Source organism: Eubalaena glacialis, chromosome 8 (genome assembly GCF_028564815.1).
Source record: "Eubalaena glacialis isolate mEubGla1 chromosome 8, mEubGla1.1.hap2.+ XY, whole genome shotgun sequence".
NCBI lineage: Eukaryota > Metazoa > Chordata > Mammalia > Artiodactyla > Balaenidae > Eubalaena > Eubalaena glacialis.
The window spans coordinates 15186658-15202879 of record NC_083723.1 but is presented as its reverse complement, the minus strand read 5'-3'; the positions used below and the strand labels follow the sequence as shown (position 1 = coordinate 15202879).

The 16222-nt window shown below is 41.3% G+C and overlaps 1 protein-coding gene across 2 annotated transcripts in view; it reads right to left on the bottom strand.

The window, feature by feature from the left end:
* AMPH (amphiphysin) overlaps positions 1-16222 on the bottom strand; it is a 189643-nt gene that overhangs the window by 37338 nt on the left and 136083 nt on the right. For both annotated transcript variants that reach the window (XM_061197580.1, XM_061197581.1), the window contains exons 10-13: positions 14234-14372; positions 13014-13142; positions 5208-5324; positions 1257-1280 (exon numbers count right to left, since the gene is read on the bottom strand). In XM_061197580.1, the coding sequence (XP_061053563.1) occupies positions 1257-1280; positions 5208-5324; positions 13014-13142; positions 14234-14372 (409 nt within the window). The remainder of the gene's footprint in view (positions 1-1256; positions 1281-5207; positions 5325-13013; positions 13143-14233; positions 14373-16222) is intronic.

The following is a 16222-nucleotide window of genomic DNA, read 5'->3' as shown; positions in this document are numbered from 1 at the left end:
GGTAAGGTGTGTAATAACTCCAACTAAAGATATGAAATATTGGAATAACCAAAATTAGCGTTGTCCTCTTAATCTTTAAAAAAAATTAACACAAAGTTGAGGCTAGAATTTTCCAGTGTTCTGAATGTCAATCCATGTATCCCTTTTTGCGCATATCCAAGTAAAACCAGCTCCCTAGAAAAGATGCTTTCATTCAACATTTTTTAGCTCTTCTCTTGAGAGCTTTCCACGATGCTTTAAGCTTCTGTGGAAGGGAAGGGGATAGTCATCTTTCTGTTTTAAGGGAAGGAAGTAGCAATGTCACCTCAGAAGACGAGGCTCATGAATAGTTAAATCTACCCAACTTTCCTGTTGCTGTCTCACTAAAAAAGAAGAAAATGTGAACTCAAGTTGATTTCTTAAGACCACGTGACCAAGGGCTTCTCTAAGAAAGGGTAGACAACGGCCCTACCCCAAGGGATGTGAGGCTCTATGTGGGTGCAGTCATTTTCTTAATTTCACAGATGTCACCACCACAACAGCCTGTTTGTGTTTTATTCTGAAGTCTAAATTCTGGAAGTATTCATCCTTGCACATCAGAGTAGCTGAATAAATAACATTAGCAGTAACATCTACCTTGTATTGACACATGCTAGACATTGGGCTAAATATTCTACAAATACTATCTCTAATCCTCACACAACCCTCTAAGGTCGGTGTCATTACCCTTATTTTACAGATGAGAGTAACTGAGGCTTAAAGAGTTTTAGTAGAAGTTGCTCAAAGTCATATTGTTAGAATAACTAGAGTCTAGACTCAAATCCAGGACTGTGTGACTCTGAAGTTCAAATCCTCATTGACTAATAAGCTTCATTGAAAATAATAATGAAAAAATGGTTTCCTGTGTAGAGTAGCTCGTCCTTCACATTTTCTCATCCATACTTTCTGTGTATTCTATAAGCAATAACAAATAAGCATGCCTTCACTACAAAATTTCCTCTGGCCACCGATAATCACAGGAGGATGCATAAAAGGCAAAACACTGAATTCTTGCTCACCCAGGAGTCTGGCACTGACATTCTTTTCCTCACCATTGTTTCCATGTGCAGGTAAATGCTTAGAAACCATGAGGGAACTGATGATTGTTCTAGGGGACTACGTTGTCATCAAAAAACATCTGGGTCTTCTTTCCATCACAGATGAAATAAAATATAACAAGGTTCCCAAATGTCTAGCAATCCAGATACACCAAAATACAGAGTTCTTAGTTCCCTTACCGTCCATAGGTCCCAGGGCAATGTCTGAAAGCAAACAGAGAAACAAAAATACCATTAACAGACAAATCCCCAGCATGTAAAAAACACGGAGGTGACAAAAGTCCTTGAAATAAAATCATAAACATTTCAGAAACACTTAGTACAGCACTGTCCAACAGAACTTTCTTTGGTGATGAAATGTTCCATATCTGTGCTGTCCAATACGGCAGCCACTAGTCACATGTGCTATTGAACACTTGAAATGTGCAAGTGGAACAGACACAAATTTTAAATTTTACATTCTTATATTTAATTTAGATTTAAAATGTCCACATGTGGCTAGTGGCTACCATATTGGATAGCATAGGTCTAGTCAATCTGCTTTTTGCTCTGTGAGTGAAAAACTATATCTGAACTATGATGAATGGGTTTACATTAACACACACACACACACACACACACACACAGAAACACATACAATTAAAATGAAGTAAACAAGATGTCCAGAAATTAGAGTTTATCACATCTTTGAGGAAATACAGATCCTAATGATTGCTAATGCTCTTTCCTCTCCCCACCCCCCCTTACCAAATTCAAGACGATGACCTGTTAATGGTAAATGAATTCCAGAAAAGTAGTTCTTCAGTATGTTGAATTAGACGATAACACACAGATCGATTAACTGGCAATCGTGTAAATTAGCAGGGTGTCCCCTAAGACATGGGTGAATTACACTTACTACTGGCATTTTAAATATGAAGCTTATTGATCCTGGGGAATGAATCCAGATGGTTCAAATAACTTCCACTGTGCGTGGGGAAAGTGGGGGACACCTCTCTTTCTTATTTCCTTTGTGACTCAGAATTACAGCTAAGGCCACCTCCTTTTCTGCTCATGTCTTTGTGACTAGAATAGATCCATGTTTGAGCACTTATTTTGAATCTCTAAATGCGAACAGAAAATTAAGAGAGCCTGGTACTCCCATCTGAAGACTATGACACTGTCCAGATGGGATTACGGATGTCTGGTTTGGGTTCCGTACTACACAGAAGATGGGCCCTGTGGTCCCAGCTGAAACCTCCCCCCACCGCAGTTGGTCCAGACCTCCTCTAACGGTCCCACCCTGCAGCTCTGGGCAGCCTGGTCGGTCTCTGGGTCAGCACCCACTTGTAGAAAGACTAAGTGTAGAACGGCTCCACTGAAAGCCAGTTACTGGTACTTGGACTCCTTCTGCACCTTATATGCATTTTCTGATTCTGCAAATGGTTGATGTTTTCTTGCTTCACAGCCCCTTAAGAATCACAGCTCCTAGAAGCTCCTACACATCCCTGCACAATGCAGACAGAACAGGTATTTTCTCCAAAGGAAGGCAGCAACGGGAAACGTGTTTATCACTCCTTCCGATCATGAAAGGATGTGTTAGCTCGTGTGGGCACTGCAGAGATCGCAAGGTGAGGTGTTCTGTGAGCAGCAAGAACAAATTACAGCATGGGGTCAGATGGCTAAGATGGGTCCAGATTACAGAGCCTGCCCTACCCCTGGAATGTTATTTAGATCAAGTTTAGCTTCTAGAGTCCAGGTCTGGTTAACTGCCAGGGTGGCAAAGAATCACACACACCTACGTAAACAGGAGTCAAAATGCATTGTTAGTTGAAGATCGAATCACACATTGTAGAGATGAAGTAGCTGTGATTAAGCTGCATATTTATGCTGGGAAATGGCTGAACTGGATGACTAGTATGAAAGTTGTTGGCCATAGACATCACATCTCTCATCTGCTTGGAATATGGAAATATATTCTAAAATAACAGCCACTGGTGTCTTGTTCACTATAAATTCAAACTTCACAGAACTTGGCAGCAATTCACAATCTGACTGTATCTGCAAACTGTCTTCACAGACGTCTGATAAAGCAAAACTCTGGATCTCAAAATAAAATAAAATAAAACACGGGGTCAGGCGATGGGGAAGGGAGAGCATTTTGAGTGAAGGGGAGAGAAGGTAGCAGATTCTAAAAGCTCTGTGCTTTTTGTTATCTCAGCCTAGACTTTTCTTCTTAGCCAAAGAGGAGAGATGTGGTTAGCGCTGGATCACAGGACAACTCTGCAGTGAGGTGACTCAATTATGGCCACTGGGAAGTTAGAGCAGTTAATCACCTGGCCCGAGGGAAGGATAGAGGGGCACACACAGCTTGCCCTGATGGCAGTAATACATTTCCTCCAGAAACTGAGACCTTTGAAGATATCACCAAGGTCATTTTTTGTTTGTTTGTTTAATTCTGAAAGAATCTCTTAGCCTTAAGTTCCATGATTCATGGCTTCTTTTAATCATGAATTGATAGAGAAGAGGTTTCTCTCCTGAGTCAGACTTGCAGACAGAAATGCTGTGGTATCTCACCCACTGATCATCACAGCAGCCACTGTGGAAACTTTCTTCCTGCCACTAAAGTAATAAATGTTGGAGGGGAAGGCAGAAGAAGTCCCTCGAATTCTGCTGGCTTTCTATACAATGAGAAAGCTCTGGAAAGGAGATGTTCTGAATGATATGTACATTCATTTTCTGCTTTGCTTGGCCACCAGGATAGAATCGTCAAACTTGCTGACAATGACTACATCAGCATTTTCCAAAGTGAGTTTTAGAGACCATTCCCATGAATGTTAAGACCGTCTCATTGAAACAGATTTCTGGGGTCAAACAAATTTGGGAAACCCTAAGTTAAACAAATCTAACCAGTTTTTTTAAATTGTAGGACTTCTTGGAGCCCTTATTATTCTAAGGCACATCACGAATATCTTAAAAGGGAATTAATAGAACTTCCTGAAACATTCATCTAAGAGACCCATTTTTTTTTTTTTTGCAAAGTACCTTTCCAACTAGTGTCTAATCTACTTAATTGCCTGCTTTATTGATGTCTCAGATTTTTATTTTTATTTTATTCCAATATCACAACCTGGAGGCCTGCAGAAATCCAATCACATTCTGGAACAAAATATGGATTAAAGAGGAGTTTTATTTATTGAGGGTCACAGTGAGCTGTCTGTGCCCCACTGGTTTACTGTATCAAGAAGGCTTCACGACCAGGAAGTTGAGCTGGGTCTCACTTCCTAAGTTGAGTTTTGCAATACACCATGATTAATTAATTTGAAGTACATTGTAGCATCCTTGGATTTTCCCAAACTCAAATGTGAGGCCCCGACCACATCAAAAATACTGACATAAACAATTTCCGGGTAGCAAAAATTCTGAGTTAACTTCCTTCCATGAGGAGAGACAACTGTGAAGTAACTATATTCCAGAGGAGTCACCCACAGGTCATGACAGCATCCACCACCAGTATCTCTCTGATAGACAATGAGATCATAATAACTACTGAAATGGGAAAAATGTTGAGAGGGAGGAAGTCGTGAGCAGGGGTAAGCTTGGATAAGCAAGGCCAACTCTGCATCAAGCCATGATCAAGAACACATAGGCCATCGTCACCATCATCCAGTTCAGAACTATCAGTACTGAAAAATAATTCCTGTTGGGGCAAAATCTCATGGTGATTTCAAACATGCCTTAATTTGCAAAGTATGAGGAAGGAAAGTAGAGAAAACAGTAAGAAGATTAAACCCCAAGCCCAAAGAAACAGTCTTATTTTGGGAAGCCATAAAATGTATCATCCAAACCTGGACACTTCTGAGTACAAATGTGGTTCTGTGGATTACCATTCTGAGATGGATGATTCCTGGCAAACTGGAATGTATGTTATCCCAGCTCTGTGGGTAGAGGAAGCTAATGGTAGGGGAGGTTGAGAATAATTGACAGTGATCAAGTCCTCTTTCTACCCTTCCTTCCCATTAGGAAATATTTGTCAACTGAAAAGAAAAGTCAATAGTCACGTGAAAGGGAGAGGGGTCAGCAAAATGCCTTACTGAGCTTATTAAAGTTTATGAAATATCAGCCCCAAACATCAAAAAATCCACTTGGTACCTGCGACATGGGTGAGTGGGTTACTCCAGCAGAACCCACAGAGGGCATGTCGGGCTTGAAAGGATCAAAGTCCAGATCCAACAAGGTCTCCTCTTTCTTCACCTCAGGGACTTCATTCTGTTAAAACAAAACAAAACATGCACGAGCTTGAATCTGATCAGACTTCATGATCTATTCCATGTATAACCCTCCAATTTCAGCTGATATCCCCAAAGCACGCTTTGATAATTTACCATTTAGCTGGCTCATACATGGGCTCCCAGAGTCACTAGTTATGTGTGATGAGAGGCGAAATAACCACCTCCAGCCAAGTATCACCTAAGATGCTCAGGTACATGGCCCAGGCTCCAGTTCTTATCCTTTGCTCAGCTCCAAGTCCAGGCAACAAAGAGAATGTCTGAGAAATGTATCCTAAAGCCACCAAGATCCAAGGAATCTCCTTCTCTGCCAGCTCAGAAGACTCACGTCAAGATTTACAGAGGACCAAGTAGATAAGTTGGGCTAAGACTTGGACCCGTTACAGTCACCCACTGCTGTAAGCCCCCTAGGAAGCTAAGATTTAAAAAGTAAGGGGGACTTCCCTGGTGGCGCAGTGGTTTAGAATCTGCCTGCCAATGCAAGGGACACAGGTTCAAACCCTGGTCCGGGAAGATGCCACATGCCGCGGAACAACTAAGCTTGTGCGCCACAACTACTGAGCCTACGCTCTAGAGCCCGCGAGCCACAATCACTGAAGCCTGTGCGCCTACAGCATATGCTCCGCAACAAGCGAAGCCACCGCAATGAGAAGCCTGCGCACTGCAACGAAGAGTAGCTCCCGCTCGCTGCAACTAGAGAAAGCCCGCACGCAGCAACGAAGACCCAAGGCAGCCAAAAATAAATAAATTAATTAATTAAAAAAAAAAAAAAGAAATGAGAGTGGGGGCAGAGCCACAGACATTAGAAAGAATATTAAGGAAATATTATGAACCACTTTATTCCAATACATTTGACAACTTAGATGAAACAGACAAATTTCTTAGAAACACAAACTCCCAAGGCTTACTCACAAAGAAATGACTTGAATTGCTCTATATCGATTCAAGGAATTGCATTTATAGTTTAAGACATTTGTCCATTAATAATAATAATAATAGTAATAACAACCCTTCAGGCCCAGATGGCTTCTCTGTTGAATTCTACCACATATTTAAGGAAGAAAAAATACCAGTCCCATATAATCTTTCCTGGAAAATTGAAGATGAGGGACTACTTCCCAATTCATTCTATGAGGCAAGCATTACCCTGGTACTAAAATCAGACAAAGATGTTGTTTTAAAAAAACACCCTGTGGACTAATAAACCTCATGAATATAGACAGAAAAACTCTAGAAAAAGCTTTGGCAAATTGAATAAAAATATGTATACAAGTATAATGCATCATGACCAAATGGAATTTATCTCAGGAATGCATGATAGGTAAAAAAGTCAACTTCCTCAACCTGATAAAGGGTATCTACAAAAACCTACAGCTATCATCATGCTTAATAACAAAAGACTGGACGCTTTTCCCCTAAGATCAAGGCAAGGACAACTTCTTCACCATTTATTTTCGACATTATACTGGCAGTACTAGACAGTGAAATAAGGCAGGAAAAAGAAATAAAGGGCATCCAAATTAGAAAGGAAGAAATAATACTATCTTTATTCACAGAAGATACAATCACCTATATAGAAAATCCAGTGAAATCTGCAAAAAAGCTAAGGAACTAATATTGGGTTTAACAAGGCTGCAGGATACAGCATCAATATACAAAAATCAGTTATATTTATATATAACAGTATAAACACCCAGAAACTGAAATTTTTAAAATATGATTTACAGTCACACTAAAAATACGAAATACTTAGGGATAAACCCAACAAAAGATGTGAAATGCTTGTATACTAAATACTACAAAACACGGCAAAGATAAGTTAAAGACCTTAATAAAGGGAGAGATATACTGTGTTTATGGGTCAGACAACTCAATATTATTAAGATGTCAATGCTTCCCAAATTGATCTATTGAATCAATGCAATTCCAATCATCTGTATTGGGTTGAATACTGTGCCCACCCAGTCTCCTGTAAAATTCACATCCATCAGAAACCTCTGAATGTGACCTTATTTGGCAATAGGTTCTTTGCAGATGTAATGAAAATAACATGAGGTCATACTGGATTAGGATGGGCCTTAATGCAATAGCTGGTGTCCTTATAAGAAGAGGGAATTCTGGATATAAAGACACAAAGACAATGCCATGTGAAGATACAGAGCACACAGACAAACAGGGAAAATGCAGTGTGATGACAGAGGCAGAGAGTGGAATGATGGGTCTACACACCAATGAAGACCAAGGACTGCCAACAACCAACAGAAATTAGAGGTGCAAGAAAGAATCCTCCCCCAGAGCCTTTCAGAGGGAACACGGCCCTGCTGACACCTTGATCTTGGACTTCTAGCCGCAGAACTGTGAGAGAATAAATGCCTGTTATTTTAAGCCACGCTATTTGTGGTGCTTTATTACGACAGCCCTAGAAATCTAATACAATGTCCCAAAAGTTTGTAGAAACTTACGAATTGATTCTAAAATTCATATGGAAACTCAAAGAACCTAGAATAACAAAGTTGAAGGACTAACCCTATCTGGTTTCAAGACGGTATAAAGGGACAGTCATCAAGATAGTGTGGTACTGGCATAAACGTAAGCAAAAAGATCAATGGAAAACCAGCCCAGAAATAGAACTATATACATATGGACAACTAATTTTCCACAAAGGTACAAAGGCAATTAAGGAGAATAATGCTAGACTTTTCAACTACTGTATATCCGTATGTAAAGAAATAAATTTCAACCCATACTGACTGACTCTGGGCTTGAAAAGCACTATTTTTTCCTCTTTCCGATTTTCATCTTATTAATTCTTTGTCTTCAAAGAATGTTAACATGTTTACTTTGAAAAAAATATCAACTGAAAGTAGAAGCAGCTGGTCCAGAAATACGCTACATTGAAAAGAAAAGCCAGGGCGGTATTTAAAAGCAGGTTACAGACACCCAGGAAGCCAGTGACGCACATGTAAATAATCGCAGGCTGGCCCCATCAGGATTGGGAAGATGAAAAAGGGCTGTCTCGTGAACGTATTTTGCAAGTTGAAAAATCTATTTCAGTTTGATTGGCTAGGAAAAAGAGGATGATTTCACGAACTTAAAGTGTAAGATGCAGCCTTAGGCTGGAGAACGGAGATCTAAGAGTAGCAAAGTAAATAGTGCTGACTTGATCCCGACGGTCACACGATTTAAAGGCTGTGCTGAGGTCTTGCCTTCCCACACATCAGTGTGACAGGAGGGCTTGGAGGAACAAGCTGGGGTGTTCAGAAGATAACCCCTTTGGATTCGTAAACAAGAAAGCTATATCAAAGAGAGAAAATATGTGACGTCACTGTTGGGAAAAGATTTAGACCAAATAGTTGGGATATCTGCTATGAAAAAAATCCAAAAACAAGCCATCTTTTCTTCCTCGCTGCTATTTGACAGGAAAATAGGCAAGAAGGGACCCTGCCCCTAGCCCTGCCTCTCAAGGGGTCCCCACGCTTTTGAGCACCTTTCTTGGAATTTTTTAGATCACCCTCTGGTTGTGGGAACCAGCTACAGCTAGCAGTGCCATCCAAGCAGGACACCCCTGGACCAGGACCTGCATGGGTCCGGCCCCCATCTTTCCACTTTGGAGCATTCTCCCACCCTAACTCCACAGGGAGGGTCCATCTCATGCCCCAGGAATCTGGGGCTCATAAACCACCAGGTTGTCCTGGAACTTGGTGGCCAGGCCTGCTTCGGAGAGGGTGGCTGGTGAGCAGACTTTTCCCACTGGCCAGCATGGCATTTCACTTATGGGATCCCGTGAGGCTGGCCACCAGGATGCTGCTGGTATGCTCACATCAAGTGACTCAGACTGCTTATATGGAGAGCCCCTGTGCCAAAGAAAGTATTTGCTCAGGACCACAATCCCTAAGGAAAGGCCTGGTGGGAGGGGAGAGTGAATATCTGAATTAAAGTTAAGTCATCAAGTCAGCACAGAAAGCAGTCCAGGACATTTTTTGAGGAAAAAAGGAGACAACCTTGCATGTACACATATATCTATGTGTATTTATATACATGATTGTTTTTTTTGGTCTTGATCTCCTGTAAAAATCTTATTTATTTCCCATATATTTGGTTTCCAGGGACGTAATACTTTTTAAATCTTCCTCTTAAAAATGTTTACCAAAAATCCATTTCCTAAGAATAGAGTATTTTGAGGGGAATGGGAGATTATTTGAGAAGCTCTGATTTAAAGAAAGTACACAGAGATTTTGTTGCAGAACTCCCATACATGCTTATAGGGACTTATAGGGACTATGAAAAATGCAAAAGGAGATGCAGCCCCCACCCTTCTATGATCAAAGATGCCCTTTTCACAGCATCTCATGGGACTAGATGGAAAATGCTGTTTTAAAAGAATAACGCAGGTGCGTGCATGCACGCGCGCGCGCACACACACACACACACACACACACACACACAGGATTTCTTCCTATTTAAGTTCCTGGGAGTTAAAAACATGGAGGGATGGATTTGTCCTTTATCGGGTCCATATTTGTAAACACAGAACCAGAAGAGCAAAGTTAACCCTGTGGTCTTGATAAGCAGGCATCTCCCTATAAGCAGATAAGGATATTTCCAGAGAAGATTCTGGGAAATATATATTTCCCGAATACACATGCTACATTTAAGGTTTGGGCCATTAGAGGGCTCTGTAGACCTGATGGATTTCTGTTTCCAATCCCAGGATGTTCTCAAGAGAGAATTATTGCTGTGACGAAGCCTGGTGTATGAAACATACAAATCCATCAGAGATGAGGAATATTTCATTCATCACATCTTGAGCTTCTAGGTGGGATTAATACAAATGCTTTTCTTCCCCTTTATGCAAATGATAAAAATAGCAAACTGGGGGCATAAATCTATTTGTTAAAAGTAAAATGACCCATTAAACATTTTTAAAATAGTAAGATAAAATTTATATATAAATATATATATGAATCACTTTGCTGTACGCCAGAAACTAACATTGTAAATCAACTATACTTCAAAAAAGAAAAAATAAATGAAATTAAATAAAGTTAGATTATATCACTCAATAAGCGAGAAAGCAGACTGAAATATAAATCCTTGATTCACCCCTGCTCTTATTGTGACATAAGACTCACAGCCATTGAGTCGATGGAAATGCTTCGAGTTATATACTGGGGTCCACCTGCTAGAACCATGTTGCCACCTAGATCCAGAAGAAAATGACAGAAACTCCTTTCTGTCTCCTTCCCAGATTAAAAGAAAACAATCTATATGAAGTTGAACCCCCAAAATGCACCCCCATAATGTCTCTGGGGGTTACTTCTTTCAAAGTCACCTGGCACACTGATGGACGTGACTCAGCCGGTAAGCTATAAACGGTAGACAGACAAAGCTTGCTGATTTCAGAGCAGATACAGGCCAAGAAACCATGGCATTGAGTGTGCTGAGTCCAGACAAATGATATTTATATACACATCCAAATTTGAAGAGAAAGTGTATTTCTTTAGGTTTCAAACACTGTAATAGATATGAAGCAAAAATAAAAACCTGTTGTAAAGTTCTAAAAAAAAAAAAAAGAAATGATAAAAGGCGCAAACGTGTATTAATATATATTGCAAAATGGGAGATGCTTTTCCTTCCCTTTCCAACAGCCTTGGAGTCGTGCATACAGACTATCCAAGCTGGGGCAAGGGGGCTCCACCAGCTAACTGTGTCACTGCAGCAGCCACAGCTGCTCCGGCCACAGCTGGAGACGTTTCTGCTTTGAAAGGTGCTTCCTCTCCCTCTCCTCTCCCTAACTCTTGGCTTTGCCCATCACTCTCACTCAACAACACCAGCACACGTTAACACTCTTAGAAGGACTGAGGCACCTCTTCTGGCATCTGTAATTTTTAGAAGTGCTTTGATTCTTTTTTTTCCCCCACTGTAAAGGACCCTTATGTGAGCCAGCAAACTGCAAATAAAAAAACATTTTCAAAGAAAGAACTCTTTTAAACCCCATCTTTACTTCAGAACCAGTCTCTGTGTCACGTTTTCTCTACTTCAGTGGCCTCAGCTGCTACATGTCCTGAGCTAAATACACACGGCTTCTAGGTGGCCACATTCTCTGTTGACGATGGAATTGCGAGGATGCTCTCGTAGGGTCCAGGTGAAAGCAACTTGAGTAAGGGTATTATCACCCTAAAACACTGTCACTTTTAAACTGATGTAGCTAAAAACAGAATGAGCTGTTAGAAATACAAAGGGACAGCACAACTTGGAAATGAAAACTGCTCAAGTTTGGTGCCAGGGCCATGGCGGATGCTGGGTAAGATCATTTGGCTCTAAGACGGCTATCCCTGATGGCATCTGTGTATCCACAGATATAATTGGTCCACGTACGGATAAAAGTGCAATTCCCCCTCCTCAAAGGAGCTGCTAAATCACATTTCAAGTTCTAATTAGCTAACCAAATTCAGCGTCTCATACAAACAACAGGAGAAGGAAAACAACAGCTAAATCATCGTGCTGATCCATAAATGCCCCCGAAAGAGATGAGAAATTATGATGTGCCACTGCACTGCTTCTGAGTTTTTATTTTCTGAGCTCCTTGTTTCTAGTACATTATTTCCCTTATTATCGACAGGATGCAATTGTAATTGGGATACAATATGTAGTGTTGTTATGGATGTACTCAGTAATTACAATGGTTGTGTTTGCACCCCTTGCAAAATGTTAAAATTATTTCTGACCCTGAGAACACCAGGAGGAAATGATATTGGCATGACTTCTCTGGGGACATTCACTCTTAACAAAGAGATGGCTTTGAGGGCATTAGGAGCAACTAAGTCAAGACTATCCTTGAGGCAACGGGACAACCAAACTGGGACAGGTGTAGGTATAACATTGAGAGTCGCTGTAGATGGAACAAACACACAATCAGGTATCTTGGAAAGCAGGGGGAACGCTGGTGCCAAGTCATGTAAATGAATACATTTACTCCTGCTAAAGGTCAAAAGACTTAATATTCACCTCTTTGAATTTCATTTTCCTATCCTCTACTAGGGAGCAATATGGAAGAAATGATAAAAGGCGCAAACGTGTATTAATATATATTGATATCACCAAGGTGCTGGTAAAGTAACAGAAAAAGTGGAAGTAACCTGTGACCACCATCAGCGGTTGGTTACATCCATCTGATAGAATACCCCGGTCAAACTTTTTTTTTGGAAAAGACAATATTATGACATGAAAAAATGCTCAGTAAGATGAAGCAGAAAATTCAGGAATACATAACGATACAATCCGAATTCTGTGCTGCAAAATTGATAAAACAAAAAAACTAAAAGAAAAAATAGCTAAAAGAAAGTAAACCAAAATGTATCAGCGGCTATGTTAGTGTTATGACTTAAGGGATTATTAAAATTCTTCACTTTACACTTAGTATTTTTCCCAGCTTTCTATAGGAAGGATGTACAACTCTTAACAGTGGGAAAAATGAGTCTTTTCAAATACCGTGCATCTCCCATTTGAGAACCCTTTAGACATACCAAGTATTGATAAAGCAAACCTGAACGACAACTAAAATTACATTGCTGGCTTCAACATCTGCCACCTTCCTTAGAGATGAGCTCTGAGAGTCCCTCTGCTGTGGTGCTTTAGTGAACATCCCAGCTCTGAATCAGGCACTCACCTGAGAAGGTGTCGTCACACTGATTTCCGGAACAAAGTTGTCCTCGAAGAAACTGATGATGTTCTCCTGCTGCAGCTCCTTTGTTGGGGTGACTTTAGGGAGAGGTGGGACGGGAGGCCCTTTCCTTGTCTAAGAAGCATCACACAAACAAACGGGTTAATTCAGGCAAAGATGGCATGGGAGACATGCAGAAATGTCACGTGAACAGAGCTAGGGGAACAGATTGATTGCTGATTGAAATGTAGGTCTGCTTAGAGAAATAAGCCCACGTGATTCAGGCAAAGAACGCCTGCTTGGGTGGCCCTCAGAGCTCTGACAACCAGTGGTTCAATGAGAAAAATTCAGGCTATGAGGCTCCACCCATCTCAACCCAAGTGCTATACACACGTGTACCTGTGCCTCTCAAGTTAAACTAAGGCAATACCTTCTCTGAAGTCAACTGAAAATGATTTCTCACTTCAGCAGTGCATTAGAATTCTAGAACTAAAATCCAGCAAGCTTTTCACTGGAGTCAGTGAGACCACCATCAGCAGCATACATCTCACTCGGCACTCCACTATTTTAGAAAATCAGCATTTTAGAGATCTATCCATTATTCATATCTTCTTACAACGTTCCTTAGTTTCAACCATACACAAGAAAGCTTGAACTGGATTGGAGACTTCAAGTTTCCCCATAGGAATTTCATTTTTGCCAAAAGCAGGGAAGATAAGGGTGGCCATTCTTCCCTGTATTTATCTTTGCTTGGCCCTTTCTGTTTCTTTCAAACACCTGTTCCATCATTTTTGTTGAGCGCATGTGCAATATACTGTGGGTGATGCAAAAACCGTGAAATGACATACACGTCGTGGCCTTTCTCGCTCCAGATGTTACCTAAAGCACTAACAGGAGGGAGGCTTCATGGAAAAGGTAGGATTCGACAGAACCTTAAAGGACAGGATTCTGAGAAAAGGAGAGCATGCGAGCCTGAGGAAGCTGAGATTGTGGAAAGACGTCTCAACACACTCAAGCGGAGGGTATGTGAGGAAACGTAAAAATCCAAGTAAGAAAAAGAAGCTGATTCCTTGGTGACGATCACAATGCCCAAGGCTCCCACCTCAGAATCTGCCTGACTGGAAACTCTTGTCAATGTCCCCGCCCCATAGAATCATCCCAGGTGCGGTCAACTCAGCACCAGTTTTTCCAGTCCCCCTAATATTATACATGTGATCTCTTCCTACCTGCGAGGGTGACCGAGGCCGGGCTGGTGCAGGAGATGCGGGTGCCAGCGTGTGATTGGGACTAGCTGTCGGGCTCGGGATGGGTGAAGGCTCCTCGGGCGGCGATGGCGTCTTTGCAATACGGAGAGGACCCGAGTCGCTGGATGAACACAGAGAGTAAGCAGGGCTCCTTCTAAGGAACAGAACTTATTTCTCAGGGGCCCTCCTTCCCACAGAAAAACTGAGGCATTCCAGGTACTTCTGGTTATCTACTCCCTCTTCCTGTTAATTCTGGTTATTAGCAACGGTGATGTGGTAACTGGTACTATCTATCGTCCACTGTGTGCCAGATCCCGTTCATATATTATCTCTAATCATCACAAGGCCCATGCACGATTGTCCCCACTTTACAGGTAAGTAAAGTAGGGCACGGAGAGGATAAAGAATCCCTAAAGTCACTGGGCAATTTAGTGGATCTGAATTCTGGCCCTGGTAATGCGAACCCTTGTTCTTTCCACTGGGCCAGACAGACTCTGCAAGGATCTTCCAAACATAAGCTGAATTAATTGAACTAATTTTACTTTTGATTTATAAGAGACTCTTGCTGTGGCATAATCTATAGCAAAACCTACCCCCCAAATGATTAATGGGGTATTAAAAGGCATCCTTAGGATAGCACTCATTAAGATTTTGTAGGAGTGCTTTCTGATGACATTTAGAAATTAATTCATTATTTCTCTTTCTACACCTTATGGCACAGTGACTCAACTCAGACAGCTTGAAACTGCAAACATATTATGTGATGGATGAGAGTCTGTACTGTTTCCTGAGAGCCCACTACATTCCTGGCACCAGGCCAGATGCTTGTCATCAGCCCAAATGCAACAGCTAAGACACCACTCGGGATACATCCTACTCTCTAAGAATTTCTAAACTCTACAGATTGAGGGAACAAGGTCTGCACCCCCAAATAAATGAGCACGTACACAGCAGCAGGGTCTACGTATTCAAGGGGCTGAGGGCATAGGTCCCGTGGACAAGACGCGGACACATGCATGATTGGGGCCGTGCCAGCAATCATGGCCTCTGCTGGGAAGCACAGCCCCCAATCTATGCCAAATGGAGACCCCGCTGAGCTCACTCACCACCTCGTTTTGCGGAGGAACATTGAAAAAAATGAAGAACATTTGTTAAGTGGTCGTGGCCCCGCTTTTTCTTCATTGCATCTGATTCAGCAACATCGAAACTTCCAGATGCCTTTGTCCCTTTCCTCTCTGTGTAAGGGAACAACCTTTTCCCATGCACTGCATCTCTAAATCACCCAAATGTCACTGTGATATTCTTATTACAATTCTTTCTTGGTTTCTAACCTCATATTGAAATAATTGTATTGGAAACAGCAGCTCTATCCCGTTCCTGTATTCTTTTAGGCAACATTCTTTCCCTTAGACAAAGAAAATATACTTAATGCTCACTTAGAATAGCAGCCAGAGTAGGGATTACAAGTACAGCTAGACCAAGGAGCATCAAATAAGAAAATTACCTATTTCCGGGGAGTTCCAAACACTAATCTATGGAGGTGGTGGTGCCTGTGTAAGAGTATGTGTGTTTTTATAAATGCGTGTGTATCATGTATACATTAATTGATGTTAAAATCGTAAGTACAAAATGTCAGGACTGCATATTACCTTAGAAGCTGTTTAGTTTAATAGCACATTTTTATTTCTGTTGATTAAAAAAGAGCTCTTAAACCAGAGAGGTTATTGAACTTACTCAAGGAAGGCAAAGCAAATTAACTGCAGAGTCAGAAACTTGAAAGCCGAGTCTTCTGACTTCCAACCCAAGCCTCACTAGCCTGCATTACTTGAGTACATAATGTCTGAGAAGGATGGATAAAAGGGATTCCCAAATCACAGGAGAAAGCTACTGTGAATCCAAACCCTGGCAATGTAGACCATTTACTTACGGATCACTGAGCCTTTGGTATAACTGACTGGTGTACTCAAAATA